We start from the raw sequence: 21,695 nt of genomic DNA on the forward strand, positions 1-21,695 counted from the left end.
TCTTCCTGCACCCCAATGGATTGTCTTGCACACCCCTGGGGGTGCGTGCACCCCACTTTGGCATCCACTGAGCTAGAGAACCAAGATACCTTTGATAATAATGGACAAATGAGTAGTATGAGTCAAAGTTTAAATTAGCTTCTTTTTTCCCCATATGCATTTTCTTCAATCATCCTATGAAGTTCACAACTTGATCTTCTGGTTATCTGGAACTACTGCAATATTTATATCATTCAAATATTTAACTAACAGTCTTACTCATACAATTAAAAAAGCATACTTTTGAAATCTCCATCTCCAAATGTCAGTGGATAAGCTCCTGGCTTTTCAATCTTGTACATTTCCTCTGTAAAAAGGATTCTGCAGTCATTTATTGCATCTTCTGGGCCTCTGTAAAATAAAAATATAATAAAGTACATTGAACTCTTTCTCAGTCTTAGCGTCTATAATTGGCAAACCCTAAGCAAAGTAATATAGTTAATTGGCATATGTTTTATCAATGCCAAAGAGAAAACCCAGAAATATAAATATAACTTAAACTTTAGACAGATCTATATGGAAAAGTCAAAATAGACACAAATTCAATAAATTGTTGACTATTAGTAAGCATACTGTATTAAACTAGTAACTTAAAATTTTGTTGAGAAATAAAGCATATTGACAGTTTCAGTATAAATCTGGCATTTCAGCTGCAAATGAGACTATCCCTAGTAGCCAGTAAAATGGAATTTTTGTCTGGAGGAGAGAAGAGAAAGAAGAAAGAGGGGGCAAGAAAAGGATGTCTTTAGTAACAGGTTAGACAAATGCCTTTCTGAAATAACAACAGGTACAGCATATATTAAAGAATGGTCTAAGAGGAACTAATTCAGTCCCTTCCAGCCTTGCTCTTTGTGATTACTTAGATGCTGAATTTAGCTACTGTATCTCAACTAGGACCTTGGGACAGGGGACAAGCACAATGATGACTAGTTTTAAATCACATCAATCAAGGATTCCATTTAAGAAGCTTTGTTACCTATAGGGAAATAAACTACATGTGTGTGCAAGAAGTCTATAGACAGATTTTTTTTTTTTTGACAAGTGAACTTTAAAAGAGCTGAAAATTTCAGCAAATTGTTAGACCACATGCCACTATGTTATGAGAACTATTTTGAGAAATGAACCAGAAGTAACATTCCACATCTCAACAAAAAACGTGTCTTCAAAGCTCAAGCAGCAAGTACCAAGGGTGTTAGATGAAAAAAAAAAATTATCTTGGATATGGAATGATATCACATGAATATATATGAACATCAGTAAGAGATAGGGACTGAAATTCCAAGTCTAAATAGAAAAAAATATAGCATTAGGGCTGCATTAGTGTACACCGAAACAATATGATAATAGCAACTACAAGATGTTGAAGGCCATCAGACATACTGAGAAGAAAGGAAAAATAACAGTACCAGATCAGGTATGAGACCCGATGTCAAGATTAAATTTTTAGACACTGTCAATGATGATTCCTTGGAGCAGCTAGCTGGGAATCCACAAAAGCTTGAAGAACTCTTGACTTGGTCCTGAGTGACTTGATCCACTGTGCAAGACCTGGTTCATTGCATTTTTCTGTTGCTGTGTAATGATGTGCTTAAATTCAGTATATTTGCAAAATCAAGAAAAGCTAAATTACGTTCAATTTAAAAAAGGAAAATTAAATAGAAATACAAAAGCTTCCTCAAAAAATAAATAATTAAGAGTAAAATCTGTACAGGCAGTGTGAAGACAACTTGGTCAACATACTGGACAGTGAGAATAAATGTACACCACCTATATCAAGAGTGAGTAAAAGGAATCCAAGCAAGGCTAAGCAGCAGGGAAATGTAAATGACAAGAAGCAAGAAAGCATCTTACATCAAGCAGACGTTGTGTCTAAATGAGGAAGACAGAAAGGCTCAAAATCCATTAGGTTAAATATAGCAGCTTCTCACAGAAGTCACCCCTGTAGCCACCACTCCACTCCCTGCCAAACCTTGCCATGCAAACTCAATGCACCTTGCATTAATCTAAAGAGTTAAATAAGACAAATCATGGCACTGAGAGAGGCCCTTGCTAAATTCAAATATTCAAATGCCTTAAAATATTAACTGAATGAAGAAAAAGTGAGAGTTCATCAACCCTGAAGTCTAGCAAATGAAAAAGACAAAACAGCATTTTAACTTTTTTGGTACTGTGACTCTCATTATCAGCCAGCTATAGAAGTCTGGGAAAAATATGAGAGGTTTGTTTCACAGTGACCCTCCATCAACAGGTGCATTTATGCTTCCTTGAAAATACGGAGAGAAAAATAATAATATCCTAATTATGAATAATTGCTTTGATTGTGAAAGAAATACTTCCCAAAGAATGAAAAAAATATGTGAATTTCAGAAATTCTCTAAACTGAATTGGCAAGTTCTCTGGGGTATCGGATCACCAGGAATGATTGCTCTGAACTGAAAATAATGATCAGTCATGAAAGTCCTACAGTCTTGGGAAGACTTGATCTGTGCTTACCGCATCACAGCTTTGCTGATATTTGTATTTAAGCTGCATTAACTCCAGTTTGGATAGGCTTTAGAAACACTACAATGTCAACCTTTAATTGCAGTGAGTGCAGATGAAGAACAAATAGGAATTATTGATATATGGTTCGATCTACTGTTGCAACGGGGTTTTTTTGTCTTTGTTCAGTCTTGCTCTACTCTTTGATAATGTTCTCTAATTTATCTTGGTCTCCAAAAAAACGAAGTAATGATGACAATTTTTTCAAGACTTTTCCACTAGGAATTGACTGAGAAATTAGTAAAGAAATACCACATAAAAGATATGCACATAAAAAAATACAGTAAAAACTATATTTTCCTTAACACAAGTTTTATTGACTCTACACCATCACCATATACAGAGTAAGCATACTTGCCCTTGTTATTTCCTGTCACTGTGCCAGCAACTCAGTGACAATGTTGTCAAAAGCAATAAATATCAATAAAAATTTGTATTGTTTTGAATCAAATATTCAAGCCTTGTTAAACATAATATTGAAGAGAGAAAGAGTCAGTGAATGGAACAACTGCAAGTGTTCTGCCTCCCTTCACTGTCTGCCAAGGTTTTTTCTTAAGCATTTAACAAATAATTAATTACCTAAAAATAAGTCTCTCAAGATAAATTACAATTTTTATTGAAAATAATTAATAACTAATACTAACACTAAAGGACTGATTTTACAAACCCAAATAATTGAAATCAGGTAATTCCTGTTGAAGCATATTCTTTACACAGGTTTATAAATTCCAGGAAGTTTATCTTGCACTTTTACCATTAATTGATATGAATGACTGGGGTAACTCAAGTGACTCAGAATCTGGATGAATCATAAGAAACATCAGGGCTCAGAAAATTTCACTTTCTGCATACTGTCTTGATTGACCACATGTATAAACAATTAACATACCAATGGAGCATGAACACTTGGGCAGAATACTCATTGAAATAGAATCATAGAATGGTTTGGATTGGAAGGGACCTTAAAGATCATCCAGTTCCAACCACCCTGCAATAGCCATGGACACCTCCCACTAGATCAGGTTGTCCAAGGCCCCATCCAACCTGGCCTTGAACACCTCCAGGGATCCACAACTTCCCTGGGCAACCTGTTCCAGTGCCTCACCACTCTCATGACGAAGAAGTTCCTCCTTATGTTTAAGTCTAAATCTTCCCCCTTCCAATTTATAGCCATTGCCTCTAGTCCTATCACTACATGCCTTTGTAAAAAGTCCCTCCCCAGCTTTCTTGAAGGCCCCATTCAGGTACTGGAAGGTCACTATAAGGTCTCCTTGGAGCCTTCATTTCTCCAAGTTGAACAACCCCAACTCTCTCAGCCTGTCCTCGTATGGGAGGTGCTTCAGCCCTCTAATCATCCTTCTAGCCCTCCTCTGGACCTGTTCCAACAGTTCCATATCCTTCTTATGTTGAGGATTCCAGAAATGGACACAATACTCCAGATAAGGTCTCACAAGAGAGGAACAGAGGGGCAGAATAACCTCCCTCGACCTGCTGGCCACGCTTCATTTGATGCAGCCCAGTTTACGCTTGGCCTTCAGGGCTGCGAGCGCACATTGCCGGCTCATGTTGAGCTTCTCATCAATCAGCACCCTCAAGTCCTTCCCCACGGGGCTGCTCTCAATCACATCATCCCCCATCCTGTATTGAAATCGGGGATTGCCCCAACCCAGGTGTAGGACCTTGCACTTGGCCTTGTTGAACCTCATGAGGTTCTCAGAGGCCCACTTCTCCAGCTTGTCCAGGTCTCTCTGGATGACATCCAGAGATGCAGTGGCAACTGCATCACTCAGCTTGGTGTCATCTGCAAACTCGCTGAGTGTGCACTCGATCTTGCTGTCTATATCACTGATGAAAATATTAAAACAGCACTGGTCCCAGTACAGACCCCTGAGGGACACCATTTGTCACCGATCTCCATCTGGACAGCGAGCCGTTGACTTTACAGAAGTCCAGATAGATCACATCCATTGATTTTCCCATGTCCACTGCTGTGGTTATCCCATCATAGAAAGCCACTAGGTTGGTCATACAGGACTTGCCCCTGGTGAAGCCATGCTGGCTGCCACAAATCACCTCCCTGTCCACCATGTGGATCACCAGGGGCTTCTCCTGGTTGCCATGAATTTTCAAATATTATGGAGACTGTCTTGGTCACCACATCCCTCAGGACTCTGGTATGCATTTCATCAGGTCCTATAGACTTATATATGTTCAGGTTCCTCAGGTAGTCACAAATCTGATCCTCCTCTACAGTGGGAGAGGTTTTATCCCCTCATTGTCCCATGACTCAGGAGGAGTGAGGAGAGCAGTTATCAGTGAAGACTGAGGCAAAGAAGTTGTTGAGTACCTCAGCCTTCTCCTCGTCTGTTGATATGAGGTCACCATTTTCATGCATCAGTGGGGGTATATTCTCTTTAACCTTCCTTTTCTGATTGACTTACCTGTAGAAGCCCTTCTTGTTAGTCTTTATTTCCCTTGCGAAGTTCAGCTCCAGTTGTGCTTTGGCCTTGCTGACCTCATCCCTACACAACCACGCAGTGTCCCTGTCCTCTTCCCAGATTCCCTGTCCCTGCTTGCACTGCCTGTGCAGTTCCCCCTTGCTCTTCAGTTTGACAGCAGGTCTCGACTCATCCACTCTGGTCTCTTACCTTCCCTGCCTGATTTCCTACATCTGGCCACAGAGCCATGTATTAATAGACTGGGCCCGTAACTGGAAGGAGGGAAGAAAAAAATCACCCAGGCCCCAGATTCCCTCACTAGCCATCCCAAGGCCCTAAAATCTCTTTTAATCACCCTTGGGCTACGTACTGCAGCAGTAACAGATAGTAGTCTGAGGGCCTTACCAGATTGGGAAGTTTCCTAGCAATATCCCTTACCCGGGCACCTGGGAGGCAGCAGACTTCCATGTGAGTTGGGTCTGCTCGACATATTGGACCCTCTGTTCCCCTCAGCAGAGTCTCCTACAACTACGACTTGCCTTTTCATCCTCGTGGCATTTGTAGTAATATCGGGGGGGGGGGTATTGTTCCGGTCTCAATCCTTGCTCTGATGTAGATGAGTCATCCCCCACATTTTCCTCTGGTCCATCTTCCACATCTAGAGCCTCGTATCTGCTGTGCAGAGACACTTGGGGAAGCGTGGGCAAGAAGGGGGTTCGTTTTCTGCCCTGTTGATGGACTTGCTTCCACTCACTATATCCCTTTAAGCTCCTGCCTACATCCTGGTGGAGGGAGGATACCAGATCCCTGTGGTCAGGGTTTTTTTCCGGTGGCTGATTCTGCTCCTGTATCCTGGAGCTCAGGGTGTGGTTCCACTAGACTATCTCTACCTCAGACTCCCTGATGCTCCTTAGCCTGTCTGCTTCCTCTTGTAGCTCTGCTACGGAGCTTAGGAGATCATCCACCTGCTCACACCTCACACAGCTGTTGACCCTGCTGCCCCCTGTTTCCAGTGCAAGCTTGTGGCACTCAATGCAGCCAGAGACCTGGACAGCTGCATGTTTTCCTGGGAGCTCAGTCTAGGCTGACGTGTCCCTTCTGGCAGGTGCAGAGGATGCAGCCACCCGCCAGATGGACACCATGGCTGGGGTCCCTTTCACTGACTGAACTCACCTCTTAAGATTCTACTTAGAAAATGGACTTAATTTGGCCAAATAAATTCACCATGCTCTGTCCTGGTTTTGGCTGGGATAGAGATACTTTTCTTCCCAGTAGCTGCTATGTTTTGGATTTAATATGATAATAATGTTGATAACACATATTGTTTTAGTTGCTGCCATCCTGGAATACAATATTTCTCTGTTGTGGCTTTTTCAAATTTCTTCCAGAAGGTAGTGAAATAAGAATACTATGGGGAGTTATACCTACTTACCATCTTCAAAATTTAAACATAACTATCAGGTTACTTAGGCTCAAAAAAACATTAAAAATTAACTCATAAAATTTCTAATTAAAACAAAGAGTTTTTATTAGATAAAACTCCATCTGAAATATCTAACTGGTTTTGCCAATATAAAGCATATTTTTGTTTGGGGTGGGATGACAAAAGAATCTTTGCCACAAAAATGGCACCCCAAAGAGCAGTTTTAAAAACATTATCAATAATCAGAGGTTCATACCCAAGGTTCATATAAATCAATCTCTGGATAGTTTTGTTTTGCAGAAGGTCGTGAAGTCTATTTCTGCATTTCACCAAATGTCATACACATTAAATGCATTACAATAAATATTATGAAAAAAACACATAAGGACAGTCAAGCAGTGGAGCAGGCATCCAGAGAGGCTGTGCAGCCTCCATTCTTGGAGGTTTTCAAGACCAGACTGAATAAAGCCCTGAGCAACCTGGTCTGACATCATAGCTGACCCTGCTTTAAGAAGGAAGATGGACTAGAGATCTCTTGAGGCTCCTTCCAACCTGAATTATCCTATGATCTTGAAATCTCTTGACTGTTTTTTCTTTTAAAAAATATTTCTCCCTTGCTAAGTTTGTTGTTAATAATTCAAACTTCCTATTCAAAGTCTTGTTTTAGATTTGAGGGTGTTTTGCATAAGCTTGCAAAAGCTACCACCTCAACATCTTTCACATTTTAAAAATGCAACTGTTTCTGGTATGTAAGCAAAGTATTAAATTGAGGCTCATCATAAAAATATTCTGCCATTCTCTCCCAATCATGTCCTACATTAGAAATGTTTATAAAAATTCATCATTTCTCCATTCTTACAATAAAAAGCATTCTGAAATGAGAATGTTTAAAATCATTTTAAGGAAAATATTTATAGACTTACAGTATTGTTTGTGGTGGTGAAATTTAGGTGTCACCACTAAAGCAAACTTTTTCTTAGCTAAAAGAAGTGTTCACTTCAAGTTACACTGTAACAACAATTTCACCCTTCGTAACACATGCATCCCCATCCTTCTACAGAGTTGGAGACAACAGAGTGAATCCAACTGCCTTCACTTCCTTTGTGAATATGATATGTTAAGCAAAGGACTCTGTGTCAAAGGAACAAAGAAAGCTAGCAAGAGAGAAGGCTACCAGTGAATTCTTGAAGGAAACTGTAAAGTCTGCATTCTTTAAGATGGGGAAAACAAGCAATGTCACAGTCTATTTAGAGCTGACGTAGATTTTTGCAAAAACCTGCTGAATTTCTGAAGGACTATACCCAAGTTCCTAAAATTAAACAAGTGCACTGGCACTGCCTGGGATGGAGTTAATTTCGTTCATAGCAGCCCACATGGTGCTGTGCTTTGGATTTCTGACTAAAAAAGAATTGATAACACCAGAGTTTTGGCTGTTGCTCAGTAGTGCTTATATAGCATCAAAGCTTTCTTTGTCCTATGAGGAGTGGCTGAGGACTCTGGGTTTGTCTAGTTTGGAGAGAAGGACGCTGAGGGGCAACCTCATTGCTCTCTACAGCTTCCTGAGGAGGGGAAGGAGAGAGGGAGGTGCTGAGCTGTCCAGTGACAGAACACATGGGAATGGTTCAAAGCTGCACCAGGGACTGGACATGAGGAAGCATTTCTTTACCAAGAGGGTGATCAGATATTGGAACAGGCTTCCTAGAGAGGGAGTTGATTCCTCATGCCTGTCACTGTTTCAGAGGCATTTGGAAAATACCCTTAATAACATGCTCTGACTTTTGGTCAGTCTCTTCCAACTGAAATATTTTTCCTTTCCTTTCCCTTTCCTTTCCTTTCCTTTCCTTTCCTTTCCTTTCCTTTCCTTTCCTTTCCTTTCCTTTCCTTTCCTTTCCTTTCCTTTCCTTTCCTTTCCTTTCCTTTCCTTTCCTTTCCTTTCCTTTCCTTTCCTTTCCTTTCCTTTCCTTTCCTTTCCTTTCCTTTCCTTTCCTTTCCTCTCCTTTCCTCTCCTCTCCTCTCCTCTCCTCTCCTCTCCTCTCCTCTCCTCTCCTCTCCTCTCCTCTCCTCTCCTCTCCTCTCCTCTCCTCTCCTCTCCTCTCCTCTCCTCTCCTCTCCTCTCCTCTCCTCTCCTCTCCTCTCCTCTCCTCTCCTCTCCTCTCCTCTCCCCTCCCCTCCCCTCCCCTCCCCTCCCCTCCCCTCCCCTCCCCTCCCCTCCCCTCCCCTCCCCTCCCCTCCCCTCCCCTCCCCTCCCCTCCCCCCCCTCCCCTCCCCTCCCCTCCCCTCCCCTCCCCTCCCCTCCCCTCCTCTCCTCTCCTCTCCTCTCCCTAAACTGTTTTAGTTTAAGAGGTTGTATTTCTGTCTTTTTTTAGCAATTCATCTTCCTTTTCCTGCAATTATTTCAGTGTCCACCTTGCACAGTTTTTCCAGCACACAGGGAGGCTGTGCAAACTCTACAGTCACTGCAAAATGGCTTTAAACTGAGAATTTAAGACTATGTTGTTAAACAGAGTTGTCATCTCTACAACCTTAAGCACCTCTTTTCTTTTCTTTTCTTTTCTTTTCTTTTCTTTTCTTTTCTTTTCTTTTCTTTTCTTTTCTTTTCTTTTCTTTTCTTTTCTTTTCTTTTCTTTTCTTTTCTTTTCTTTTCTTTTCTTTTCTTTTCTTTTCTTTTCCCTTGCCTTTTGCCTTACCCTTTCTGATATTTACAAATTCCTTGGGGATCGCACCCTTAAGCTTAAGGTTTTACATCTTACTCTTCACAATGTCCTTTGTAACCATAGAATCATAGAATCACCAGGTTGGAAGGGAACCACTGGGTCATCGAGTCCAACTATTCCGAACACTCCCTAAACCATGCCCCTCAGCACCTCATCCACCCATCCCTTAAACACCTCCAGGGAAGGTGACTCAACCACCTCCCTGGGCAGACTGTTCCAGTGCCCAATGAGCCTTTCCGTGAAAAATTTCTTCCTGATGTCCAACCTGAACCTCCCCTGGCAGAGCTTGAGGCCATTCCCCCTTGTCCTGTCCCCTGTCACTTGGGAGAAGAGGCCAGCTCCCTCCTCTCCACAACCTCCTTTCAGGTAGTTGTAGAGAGCAATAAGGTCTCCCCTCAGCCTCCTCTTCTCCAGGCTAAACAACCCCAGCTCTCTCAGCCGCTCCTCAGAAGACTTGTTCTCCAGCCCCCTCACCAGCTTTGTTGCTTTTCTCTGGACACGCTCCAGAGCCTCAACATCCTTCTTGTGGTGAGGGGTCCAGAACTGAACACAGTACTCAAGGTGCGGTCTCACCAGTGCCGAGTACAGACACTGTAACCTCCCTGGACCTGCTGGTCACGTTGTTTCTGATACAAGTCAAGATGCCATTGGCCTTCTTGGCCACCTGGGCACACTGCTGGCTCATGTTCAGTCGGCTGTCAATCAACATGCCCAGGTCCTTCTCCTCCAGGCAGCTTTCTAGCCAGACTTCTCCTAGTCTGTAGCACTGCATAGGGTTGTTGTGGCCCAAGTGCAGGACCCAGCATTTGGCCTTGTTAAACCTCATGCCATTGGTCTCAGCCCAGCGGTCCAGCCTGTTCAGATCCCTCTGCAGAGCCTCCCTACCCTCCAGCATATCCATGCTTCCACCTAGCTTAGTGTCATCTGCAAACTTGCTAAGGGTGCACTCAATGCCTTCATCCAGGTCATTGATAAAGACATTGAACAGGGCTGGATCCAGTACCGAGCCCTGGGGAACCCCACTTGTAACTGGCCCCCAGCTGGAGTTAACTCCATTTAGCACCACTCTCTGGGCTCAGCCATCCAACCAGTTTTCAACCCAGGAGAGGGTGCGCCTGTCCAGGCCAGAGGCTGACAGTTTCTGAAGCAGAATACTGTGAGAAACTGCATCAAAGGCTCTACTGAAGTCCAAGAACACTACATCCACAGCCTTTCCCTCATTCAGTAGTTGAGTCACTTTGTCATAGAAGGCGATCAGATTAGTTTGGCAAGACTTGCCTTTCATGAACCCATGTTGACTGGGCCTGATCACCCGGTTCTCTTGCATGTGCTTCATGATAGCACTCAAGATCACCTGTTCCATGACATTCCCCAGCACTGAGGTCAGACTGACAGGCCTGTAGTTCCCTGGATCCTCCCTGCAACCCTTCTTGTAGATGGGCACAACATCAGCCAGCCTCCAGTCCAGTGGAACTTCCCCAGTCAGCCAGGAATGCTGGAAGATGATGGAAAGGGGTTTGGAAAGTATATCCGCCAGCTCCTTTAATACTCTTGGGTGGATCCCATCCAGCCCCATAGACTTGTGGATGTTTAGCTGTGCAAGCAAGTCTCTAACCTCCTCCTCTTGGATCATGGGAGCCTCATTCTGCTCCTCTAACTCCTGGGTTTGTACACAGAGGGAACAACTTCCCTTACTATTAAAGACTGAGGCAAAGAAGGCATTAAGTACCTCAGCCTTGTCCTCATCCCTTGTCACTGTTGTTCCTTCTGCATCCAATAGGGACTGAATATTCTCCCTAGTCCTTCTTTTCTTGTTAATGTATTTGTAGAAAGATTTTTTATTATCTTTCACAGACTTAGCCAATTTGATTTCTAGTTGGGCCTTAGCCGTCCTGATTTTTTCCCTGCACGATCTCACTTCCTCCCTGTAGTCCACCCAAGACGCCCATCCCTTCTTCCAAAGCTCATAGACATTCCTTCTCTTTTTGATGTCTCTCAAGATCTCCTTACTCAACCAAGCTGGGTTTTTCCCCCACCGGTTCCTTTCCCGAAGGACGTTCACAATCCATTACTGTTCAGCATTGAGTTCTTGGTATCTCCGCTATCATTGACAGAGTGTAACCTTGAGGCCCCAACCATTTTATTCTCACCTCTCTCCTTTCCCTATCCTGTAGCTACCAATGATCCCTCCAACTCACCTATTACAGAAGCCTCTCCTCACAAGACCTTGTAGGGACTATAGTGCGAGCCCATATTCCCCTTACCAACACAGTCACCACAGCTCTAATTACAGGGGTACTAAGACCAAATTTGTATGAAGGAATTCTGAAAGGAGGAACTCAAATAACTACCTCCTGCTTTGCTTGTAGCTTAGACAGGATGCATTTTGTTCTTTTCTTAGGTTGCCTTCTTTGACATTCTACTAATCTGAAGAAGAAATCCCAGTTCCCCATGACTCTTGGCTTACTAGATTTTCAGTACAAATGGGAAAATCTGGCTCATGGAATCTGCTATTTTAATATTGCCAGATCTGTGATCTATCTTGTGGATCATCGACAATGGAGCTGGCAAGGACTGGCAGGATGACAATTGGTAGATGTTGAAGCTTGCATCCTTGAGCCAGATCTGAAGTTCATATGTGAAAGAAATTATTTAATGCTCATAGCAGATTCTGTCATTTCTCAGTAGACCCCAGTGAACTGAGATGATACGTGTCTATATCTGGAACAGCTGTGAATTTTTACGAACTTCATGTCCTTCTGTGTATATTTACTCTACATATAACCATACTTTATGTTAGTTAATCTATGTACCTGTTATTTTACAACCCTATGTGGATGCCATTTTAACTATACTGCCCCAATTATCACTTATCATGTACTGTCACTAACTATACCCTCTACCACCACATCACCTCTACCCCTATTGGTATGAATTTATCTCTGACTGAATGGGTTTTGCCACATGAAGACTTACATCGACTCTTGAAATATGCAAATGAGCAGGCATGACAAACTTTCCACTGTTCCATCACAGAGACCAAAGAAATCCTGGAATGTGTTCAAAGAATAGTCAAATACAGTTGGTGGGAGTCCCTTCTAGGGTGGTCTGCCACAGCTATGGGGATGTCACACTTCATTCCCCTAGTTTTCATACTTATTTTGAGTGGTTTCTTACTTGTTCTAGTCATCATATTATATATTTGTACTTGCCTTCTGGTTCGCGTTATTCTGATGATGTCTCCATGCACCACCTTATTGACTGCTTTGACTCGAATCCTTCATCACTCCATGACCAAACTCCTCTCCACACCTGACACCCTTGGGTAGGTGGGAGGCGTTGACATCAGTCTTGGCCTTATGTCACCATAACAAGTTGACCACCTTTCCCCCACTGAGTTGCATAAGCAAGGGCTATCATTGCCTTATATGGCATTTTTGGGTCCCATGCACACCAAGGATGGAACCGACATAGAGGGGGAAGCAGATATGGGATGTGATGATTGGTTAACAAGTCCAGATAGTGCTTCCATAGCTCAGCAATAAAAGAGGACAGCCTGATCAGGCGAGTACCTAAAAGCTTTAGGTTTTGTTTACTTGTTTAAGAATGTAAATAGACTTTCCATATTAGCCAAAGAAATCTTACCCCAGCATAATTTTAGCATGAACCTCTTTGTTAGTCCTTGAAATTTCTCTTAGAGAGGTAATTTCTGCATCAAACCAGAATCCTCTTTCTTCTGGAGCCTCAACATTGTAGTTAACCATCACCACATCACCCACTTTTAGTTCACTCCACTTCAGAATGGTTCTTGCTCGTGGTCGAAGATTTTTGGTGTCCATTTCTACAATGCCATTCTCTGGATACCTTGAGGCAAAACCGAACAGATGTGGCAATTAGTACTCCTAAAGTAGTAAATAGTAAGTTAAAGATAACATTTTTCAGAAGCACAATTTTCAACATAACTTATGTAAGTATTGATGCTTAACACTGTTTAAAAGTTTGATCTAGTATGTTTTTTCTAAATTTTATATTAGTCTAAATGCAGACTAGTGACTTGACTAATCTCATAGTGGAAAAAGCATCCAGCAGTCCAAAGAAAAAAAAATCCATAGGCATTTGATGATTTCTTTTTTTAACTTCAAGTTTCTACATAGACACAGATTAAATTTGTTCTCAGTAAAGTCAAAGGATCCAATTAAGCCAACAGTGAAAAAGCAACAAAGACTAAAACTCGAATCTTCGTAACTGCTCAATTATAGTTTAACTTGGCTTTCATACATTTGTAACATTTCCATCATTTTCAATAACAACATAGATTGCATAAGTCCACATTCCATTTACCAAACAACAGTTAAAAATATGGCTAACTGCAGAAACCCATAACCGAAATCAGGACTACTTCCAAAACTTCCTAATAGACATGACAGCTAAGAGTTTTAAAGTATTTTCTCTCTTTAGTTATAAAATCAAAACTCTATTATGTTAAATCAGAGAAGCATTACTTCAGGATTTCTCTTAAAGAGATACAGTAAGAGTTGTCAAATTATAATAAATAAAGAATAGGCAGAAAGAAAAAAGTTAGTGTACTAAAAGACATTTATGAGATTTTGGGTGCTTTAGCAGTTAGTTTCTTTTAAACTAGAAACTTGATTATTCCTCCCTTCAATCTCAACTATATTATGAATAATTTCTAATGACCTCTATTCCCTTTTCAAACTGAGAGGCATTAATTTAAAAAAAATAAAATAGGACTATTATGTGGGACTGTACTACAACTAAAGAGGAAAAAAAAAAAAGAGGTGCTTAAGGTTGTGGAGATGACAACTCTGTTTAACAACATAGTCTTAAATTCTCAGTTTAAAGCCATTTTGTAGTGACTGTAGAGTTTGCACAGCCTCCCTGTGTGCTGGAAAAACTGTGCAAGGTGGACACTGAAATAATTGCAGGAAAAGGAAGATGAATTGCTAAAAAAAGACAGAAATACAACCTCTTAAACTAAAACAGTTTAGGGAGAGGAGAGGAGAGGAGAGGAGAGGAGAGGAGAGGAGAGGAGAGGAGAGGAGAGGAGAGGAGAGGAGAGGAGAGGAGAGGAGAGGAAAGGAGAGGAAAGGAGAGGAGAGGAGAGGAGAGGAGAGGAGAGGAGAGGAGAGGAGAGGAAAGGAGAGGAAAGGAAAGGAAAGGAAAGGAAAGGAAAGGAAAGGAAAGGAAAGGAAAGGAAAGGAAAGGAAAGGAAAGGAAAGGAAAGGAAAGGAAAGGAAAGGAAAGGAAAGGAAAGGAAAGGAAAGGAAAGGAAAGGAAAGGAAAGGAAAGGAAAGGAAAGGAAAGGAAAGGAAAGGAAAGGAAAGGAAAGGAAAGGAAAGGAAAGGAAAGGAAAGGAAAGGAAAGGAAAGGAAAAATATTTCAGTTGGAAGAGACTGACCAAAAGTCAGAGCATGTTATTAAGGGTATTTTCCAAATGCCTCTGAAACAGTGACAGGCATGAGGAATCAACTCCCTCTCTAGGAAGCCTGTTCCAATATCTGATCACCCTCTTGGTAAAGAAATGCTTCCTCATGTCCAGTCCCTGGTGCAGCTTTGAACCATTCCCATGTGTTCTGTCACTGGACAGCTCAGCACCTCCCTCTCCCCTTCCCCTCCTCAGGAAGCTGTAGAGAGCAATGAGGTTGCCCCTCAGCGTCCTTCTCTCCAAACTAGACAAACCCAGAGTCCTCAGCCACTCCTCATAGGACATGCTTTGCAACCTTTTCACCAGCTTTGCTGCCCTCATCTGTATGCATTCAAGTGTCTTCATATCCTTCTTAAATCACACAGTACTCAAGGCAAGGCTGCACCAATGCTGAATACAGAGGGGTAATCGTCTCTTTTGACTAGCTGTTAGGTTATGCTGTGTTTGATGCACCCCAGGATGTGGTTTGCCCTCTTGGCTGCCAGGGCACACTGCTGGCTCATACTGAGCCTGCTGTCATCCAGCACCTCCAGATCCCTTTCTGCAGGGCTGCTCTCCAGCCACTCCTCTCCCAATTTATACTTGTGCTCAGCATTACTCCGTCCTAGGTGGAGAATCTGGCATCTCTTCTTGTTGAATTTCGTGCCACTGATGATTGCTCAATGCTCCAATCTATCTAGATTCCTCTGCAAGGCCTCTTGTCTCATGAGAGAATCAACAGCAACTCCCGGGTTAGTGTCATCAGCAAATCTGCTAATGGTGTTTTAAACTCCTGCATCCAGATCATTGATAAAAATATTAAACAGTACTGACCATAGAATTGAGCCCTGAGCAACACCACTGGTGAGTAGTCACCAGCCAGATGTAGCCTCATTCACTACAATCCTTTGAGCCCTGCCATTCAGTTCTTCACCCAGCACATTGTGTACCTGCTCATCGCACAGTTGGAAAACTTGTCCAGAAGGATGCTGTTGAGGGACAGCATCAAAAGCCTTACTAAAATCCAGAAAAACTACATTCACTACCTTCCCTTCATCTACTAGGCAGGTGACCTTATCATAGAAAGATATCAAATTAGTTAAACAAGACTTTCCCTTTGTGAACCCACGTTGACTATGCCTGATGATTGCATTGTTCTTTAAATGCCTTTCAGTACCACTCAGTGTGATCTTCTCTGCAATTTTTCCAGGTATTGAGGTTAGACTAAGAGAGCTGTAGTTTCCTGGATCTTCCCTCATGCCCTTGTGGATTGGAATACCATTGGCTAGCTTCAAGTCAACGGAGACCTCCCCAGACTCCCAATATCTTTGGTAGATGATCGAGAGGGGTCCCGCCGTAACATCTGCTAGCTCCTTCAGTACTCTGGGATCCATCCCATCAGGCTCCACAGACTTACAAACATTTAGCTGATACAGCTGGCCCCTTACAATTGCAGTGTCCACAAATGGAAAGTCACTGTTCCCACAGTCGTGGTCCTCCGACTCAGGGGACCGGGCAGCCCAAGGTCTATCAGCATTATTAAATGCCTCTGCTTTTTCTTCATCCCTATTAGTCAGGTGACATTCTTCAACAAGTATTGGTCTAATGTTTTCCTTAGACCTCCTCTTGCTATTATGGTACGTTAAAAAGCCTTTCTTGTTGTCTGACACAACCCTGGCCAGTTTCAACTCTAGTAGCTTTAGCTGAGCTTCAGCCTTTCATGTCTTCTCCCTGTACATACGAACCACAGCTCTGTAATCTTCTTGTGAAGCCTGACCTTGCTTCCAGAGATGCTATGATTTCTTTTTCCGCCTGAGTTCCAAGAGGAGTCCCCTATTCAGCTAAGTTGGTCTTCCACCCCATTTGCTTGACTTACAACACACTGGAACTGCCTGCTCCAGTGCTACTAACAGGTGGTTCTTAAAGACTGACCAGCACTCGTGGACTCCTAAGTCCTCAAAGGCAGATTCCCAGAGGGCACTGCTAAATAGCTCTCTGAATAGATTAAAGTTTGTTCTCTTGAAATCCAAGGTAGCAACTTTGCTGTCCTCTTTTCTCATTACAGTGAAGATTTTAATCTCAAACATTTTGTTATTCCTGCGGCCAAGACAGTCACCTACCACCACATCTCCCACGAATCCTTCTCTGTTCACAAACAAATCCAGGAGGGCATCTTTCCTAGTTGGCTCACAGAGTACTCATGACAAGAAGTTATCATCTCCCACAAACTTCAGGAATTTCCCAGACTTGCTCGTCTCAGCAGTATGGTATTTCCAGTTGATGTCTGGGAAGTCAAAGTCTCCCATAAGTACAAGGGCTACCGATCCAGAGATTTCTCCTAATTGCCTATAGAATAACTCATCGGTGGTGTCATCCTGTCTGGGCGATCGGCAGTAGACACCCACTACAACATCTCCTTTGTTTTCCTTCCCCCTAATGCTCACTCATAGGTTCTCAATCACATCACCCCTAACTGTAATGGGCTATACAGTCAAGCCTCTCCCTCACATACAGTGCAATTCCTCCACCTCACCTGCCCTGTTATCCCGCCTGAATAGCCCTCCATCCCAGCACTCCAGTCATGGAACTCATTCCACCAAGTCTTACTAATACCAACAATATCATAGAATCATAGAAACATAAAATCAGTAGGTTGGAAAAGACCTTTGAGATCATCAAGTCCAACCATACCTGTCCACTACTAAACCATATCCGTAAGTACTTCGTTTACCCATATCTTAAATGCCTCCAGGAATGGAGACTCAACCACCTCCCTGGGCAGCCTGTGCCAGGGCTTGATAATCCTTTCTGTGAAGAAATTTTTCCTAATGTCCAATTTGAACCTCCCCTGGCACAGCTTGAGGCCATTCCCTCTCATCCTACCGCCTACCACTTGGGAGAAGAGACCAACACCCATCTCTCTACAATCCCCTTTCAGGTAGTTGTAGACAGTGATAAGGTCTCCCCTCAGCCTTTTCTTCTCCAGGCTAAACAACCTCAGTTCCCTCAGCTGCTCCTTGTAAGACTTGTTCTCCAGCCCCTTCAACAGCTTTGTTGGACATGTCCCAGGACCGCAATATCTTTCTTGGAGCCTAAGGCTTTCTCAGGAGCCTAAAACTGAACACAGTATTTGAGGTGCAGCCACACCAGTGCTGAGTACAGAGGCACGATCACTTCACTGGTCCTACTGGTCACGCTGTTTTTGATACAGGCCAAGATGCTATTGCTTTTCTTGGCCACCTGGGCACACTGCTGGCTCATGTTCAGTTGTCTATTGACCAACATACCAGGTCTTTCTCTGCTAGGCAGCTTTCAAGCCATTCTTCCCCAAGCCTCTAGAACTGCACAGGGTTTTTGTGTCCTGAGTGCAGGACTCTGCACTTGGCCTTGTTAAACCTCATCCCATTGGTCACAGCCCATTGATCCAGCCTGTTCAAATCTGTCTGTAGAGCCTCCCCGTCCTCCAGCAGATTGACGCTTCCTTCCAGCTAAACATGCATTCTATCCCCTCATCCAGGTCATTGATAAAGTTATTGAACAGAACTGGACCCAGCACTGAGCCCTGGGGGACACTACTTGTGACTGTCCTCCAGCTGGACTGAACTCCATTTACTACCACTCTTTAGGCCCAGCCATCCAGCCAGTTTTTAACCCAGCAGAGGGTGTGTCTATCCAGGCCAGTGGTAGCCAGTTTATCAAGTGGGAGACTGTGAGAAACAGTGTCAAAGGCTTTACTAAAGTCCATGTACACTACATCCACAGCCTTTCCCTCATCCATCAAGCGGGTCACCTTGTCATAGAAGGCAATCAGGTTAGTCCAGCAGGACCTGCCTTTCATAAACCCATGTTTATTGGGCCTGATCACCCAGTTGTCTTGTGTGTGTTGTGTGATAGCACTCAGGATGACCTGCTCCGTGACCTTCCCTGGCACTGAGGTCAGACTGACAGGCCTGGAGTTTCCTGGATCCTCTCTCTGGCCCTTCTTGTAAATGGGTATAACATCTGCCAGCTTCCACTCAAGTGGAACTTCCCTAGTAAGCCAGGAGTGCTCGTAGATGATGGAAAGAGGTTTGGCAAGCACCTCCAACATCTCCCTTAATACCCGCGGGTGGATCCCATCCAGCCCCATAGACTTATGAATGTCTAATTTGCCTAGCAGGTCTCTAACCATTTCCTCTTGGATCAAGAGAGCTTTGTTCTGCTCTTCCTCCCTGTCTACTGGCTCGTGAAGTTGAGTATCCAGGGAACATCTCACCTTTCTATTAAAGACTGAGGCAAAGAAGGCATGAAGCACCTCAGCCTTATCCTCATCCTTTGTCACTGTTGTTCCCCCTGCATCCAGTAAAGGATAGAGATTATCCTTGGTCCTTCTTTTGTTGTTGATATATTTGTAGAAGGATTTTTTATTATCTTTCACAGAATGGGCCAATCTAAGTTCTAATTGGTCCTTAACCCTTCTGATTTTCTCTCTACAAGATCTCACTTCATCTCTGTAGTCCTCTCAAGTTACCTGCCCTTTCTTCCAGAGTTCGTATATTTTCGTCTTTTTCCTGATTTCCATCCAGACCTATTTACTCAGCCAGCCCAGTTTTCTTCTGGCTCATTTTCCAGCACACGGGGATGGATTGCTCTTCTGCTGCCAGGAATTCCTTCTTAAAGAGCATCCAGCCCTTGTGAGCTCCTTTGCTCTTAAAGACTGTCTCCCATGGAAATTTATCAGCCAGCTTTCTAAACAGTCCAAAGTCTGCCCTCTGGAAGTCCAAGGTGGTCGTTCTACTGAGCCCCCTGCCTTGCTTCTCCGAGAACTGAGAATTCTATCATCTCATGATTGCTGTGCCCTAGGCATCCTCCAACTGTCACATCTCCCACAAATCCTTCTCTGTTCACGAACAGCAGGTCCAGCAGGACACCTTCCCTAGTCGTCTCGCTCACCAGTTGTGTCAGGAAGTTGTCTTCCACACACTCCAGGAATCTCTTAAACTGTTTCCTCTCTGTTGTATTGTAATTCCAGCAGAAATTTGGTAAGCTGAAGTCTCCCACAAGGACAAGGGCTAACGATCATGAGACTTCTCCCAGTTGTTTATAGAATAACTCGTCAGCCTCCTCATCCTGTCTGGGTGGTCTATAGCAGAGTCCCACCATGATATCTGCCTTATTAGGTGCTCTGGTGATTTTTATCCATAGACATTCAACCCTACCATCACCATCAATGGGTTCGAGGCTGTCGAAACTCTCTCTAACATTGAGGGCTACCCTACCACCTCTCCTTCCTCACCTATTCCACCTGAAGAGTCTGTAGCCTTCATAGCAACATTCCAGTTATCATAGAATCATAGAATGGTTTGGTTTGGAAGGGACCTTAAAGAACATCCAGTTCCAATCCTCCTGCGATAGGCATGGACACCTTCCACTAGATCAGGCTGTCCAAGGCCCCATCCAACCTGGCCTTGAACACTTCCTGGGAGGAGGCATCCACAACTTCCCTGGGCAACCCGTTCCAGTGCCTCACCACTCTCATGGCGAAGAAGTTCCTCCTTATGTTTAAGTCTAAATCTTCCCCCTTCCAATTTATAGCCATTGCCTCTAGTCCTATCACTACATGCCTTTGTAAAAAGTCCCTCCCCAGCTTTCTTGAAGGCCCCATTCAGGTACTGGAAGGTCACTATAAGGTCTCCTTGGAGCCTTCATTTCTCCAAGTTGAACAACCCCAACTCTCTCAGCCTGTCCTCGTATGGGAGGTGCTTCAGCCCTCTAATCATCCTTCTAGCCCTCCTCTGGACCTGTTCCAACAGTTCCATATCCTTCTTATGTTGAGGATTCCAGAAATGGACACAATACTCCAGATAAGGTCTCACAAGAGAGGAACAGAGGGGCAGAATAACCTCCCTCGACCTGCTGGCCACGCTTCATTTGATGCAGCCCAGTTTACGCTTGGCCTTCAGGGCTGCGAGCGCATATTGCCGGCTCATGTTGAGCTTCTCATCAATCAGCACCCTCAAGTCCTTCCCCACGGGGCTGCTCTCAATCACATCATCCCCCATCCTGTATTGAAATCGGGGATTGCCCCAACCCAGGTGTAGGACTTTGCACTTGGCCTTGTTGAACCTCATGAGGTTCTCAGAGGCCCACTTCTCCAGTCTGTCCAGGTCTCTCTGGATGACATCCTCTCCTTCCGGTGTGGCAACTGCATCACTCAGCTTGGTGTCATCTGCAAACTTGCTGAGGGTGCACTCAATCTTGCTGTCTATATCACTGATGAAAATATTAAACAGCACTGGTCCCAGTACAGACCCCTGAGGGACACCATTTGTCACCGATCTCCATCTGGACATCGAGCTGTTGACCACCACTCTCTGAATGCAACCATCCAACCAATTTCTTATCCACCGAACTGTCCATCCATCAAATCCATCTCTCTCCAATTAAGAGAGAAGAATATCATGGGGGACCGTGCCAAAGGCTTTACAGAAGTCCAGGTAGATCACATCTGTTTTTCCCATGTCCACTGCTGTGGTTGCCCCATCATAGAAAGCCACTAGGCTGGTCATACAGGACTTGCCCCTGGTGAAGCCATGCTGGCTGCCACTAAACATCTCCCTGTCCATGTGCTTTAGCATAGCTTCTAGGAGGATCTGTTCCATGATCTTCCCAGGCACAGAGGTGAGGCTGACAGGTCAGTAGTTCCCAGGGTCGTCTTTTCTAGCCTTTTTAAAAAAGGGCCCAATGTTATCCTTCTTCCAGTCACCAGGGACTTCTCCTGATTGCCATGACTTTTCAAATATCATGGAGAGTGGCTTGGCCACCACATCAGCCAATTCCCTCAGGACTCTGGGATGCATCTCATCAGGTCCTATAGACTTATATATGTTCAGGTTCTTCAGATGGTTACAAATCTGATCCTCCTCTGGTGACCAATGATAGGACCCGAGGGAATGGCAGGAAGATGTGCCAAGGGAGGGTTAGATTGGATATTAGGAAAAGGTTCTTCACCCAGAGGGTGGCAGAGCACTGGAACAGGCTCCCCAGTGATGTAGTCATGGCACCAAGCCTGAGAATATTCAAGAAGACAACACCCTCAGACATATGGTGTGAATGTTGGGGTTGTCCTATGCAGG

At 43.8% G+C, this 21,695-nt stretch overlaps 1 protein-coding gene across 1 annotated transcript in view; it reads right to left on the bottom strand.

Annotated features, from left to right (window-relative positions):
• Positions 1 to 21,695, bottom strand: part of LOC128850277 (E3 ubiquitin-protein ligase UHRF2-like) — a 95,654-nt gene that overhangs the window by 35,671 nt on the left and 38,288 nt on the right. Inside the window, exons 4-5 of the mRNA XM_054053293.1 lie at positions 12,801 to 13,019; positions 281 to 390 (exon numbers count right to left, since the gene is read on the bottom strand). Coding sequence (XP_053909268.1) covers positions 281 to 390; positions 12,801 to 13,019 — 329 coding nt within the window. The remainder of the gene's footprint in view (positions 1 to 280; positions 391 to 12,800; positions 13,020 to 21,695) is intronic.

Source organism: Cuculus canorus, chromosome W (genome assembly GCF_017976375.1).
Source record: "Cuculus canorus isolate bCucCan1 chromosome W, bCucCan1.pri, whole genome shotgun sequence".
Taxonomy (NCBI): domain Eukaryota; kingdom Metazoa; phylum Chordata; class Aves; order Cuculiformes; family Cuculidae; genus Cuculus; species Cuculus canorus.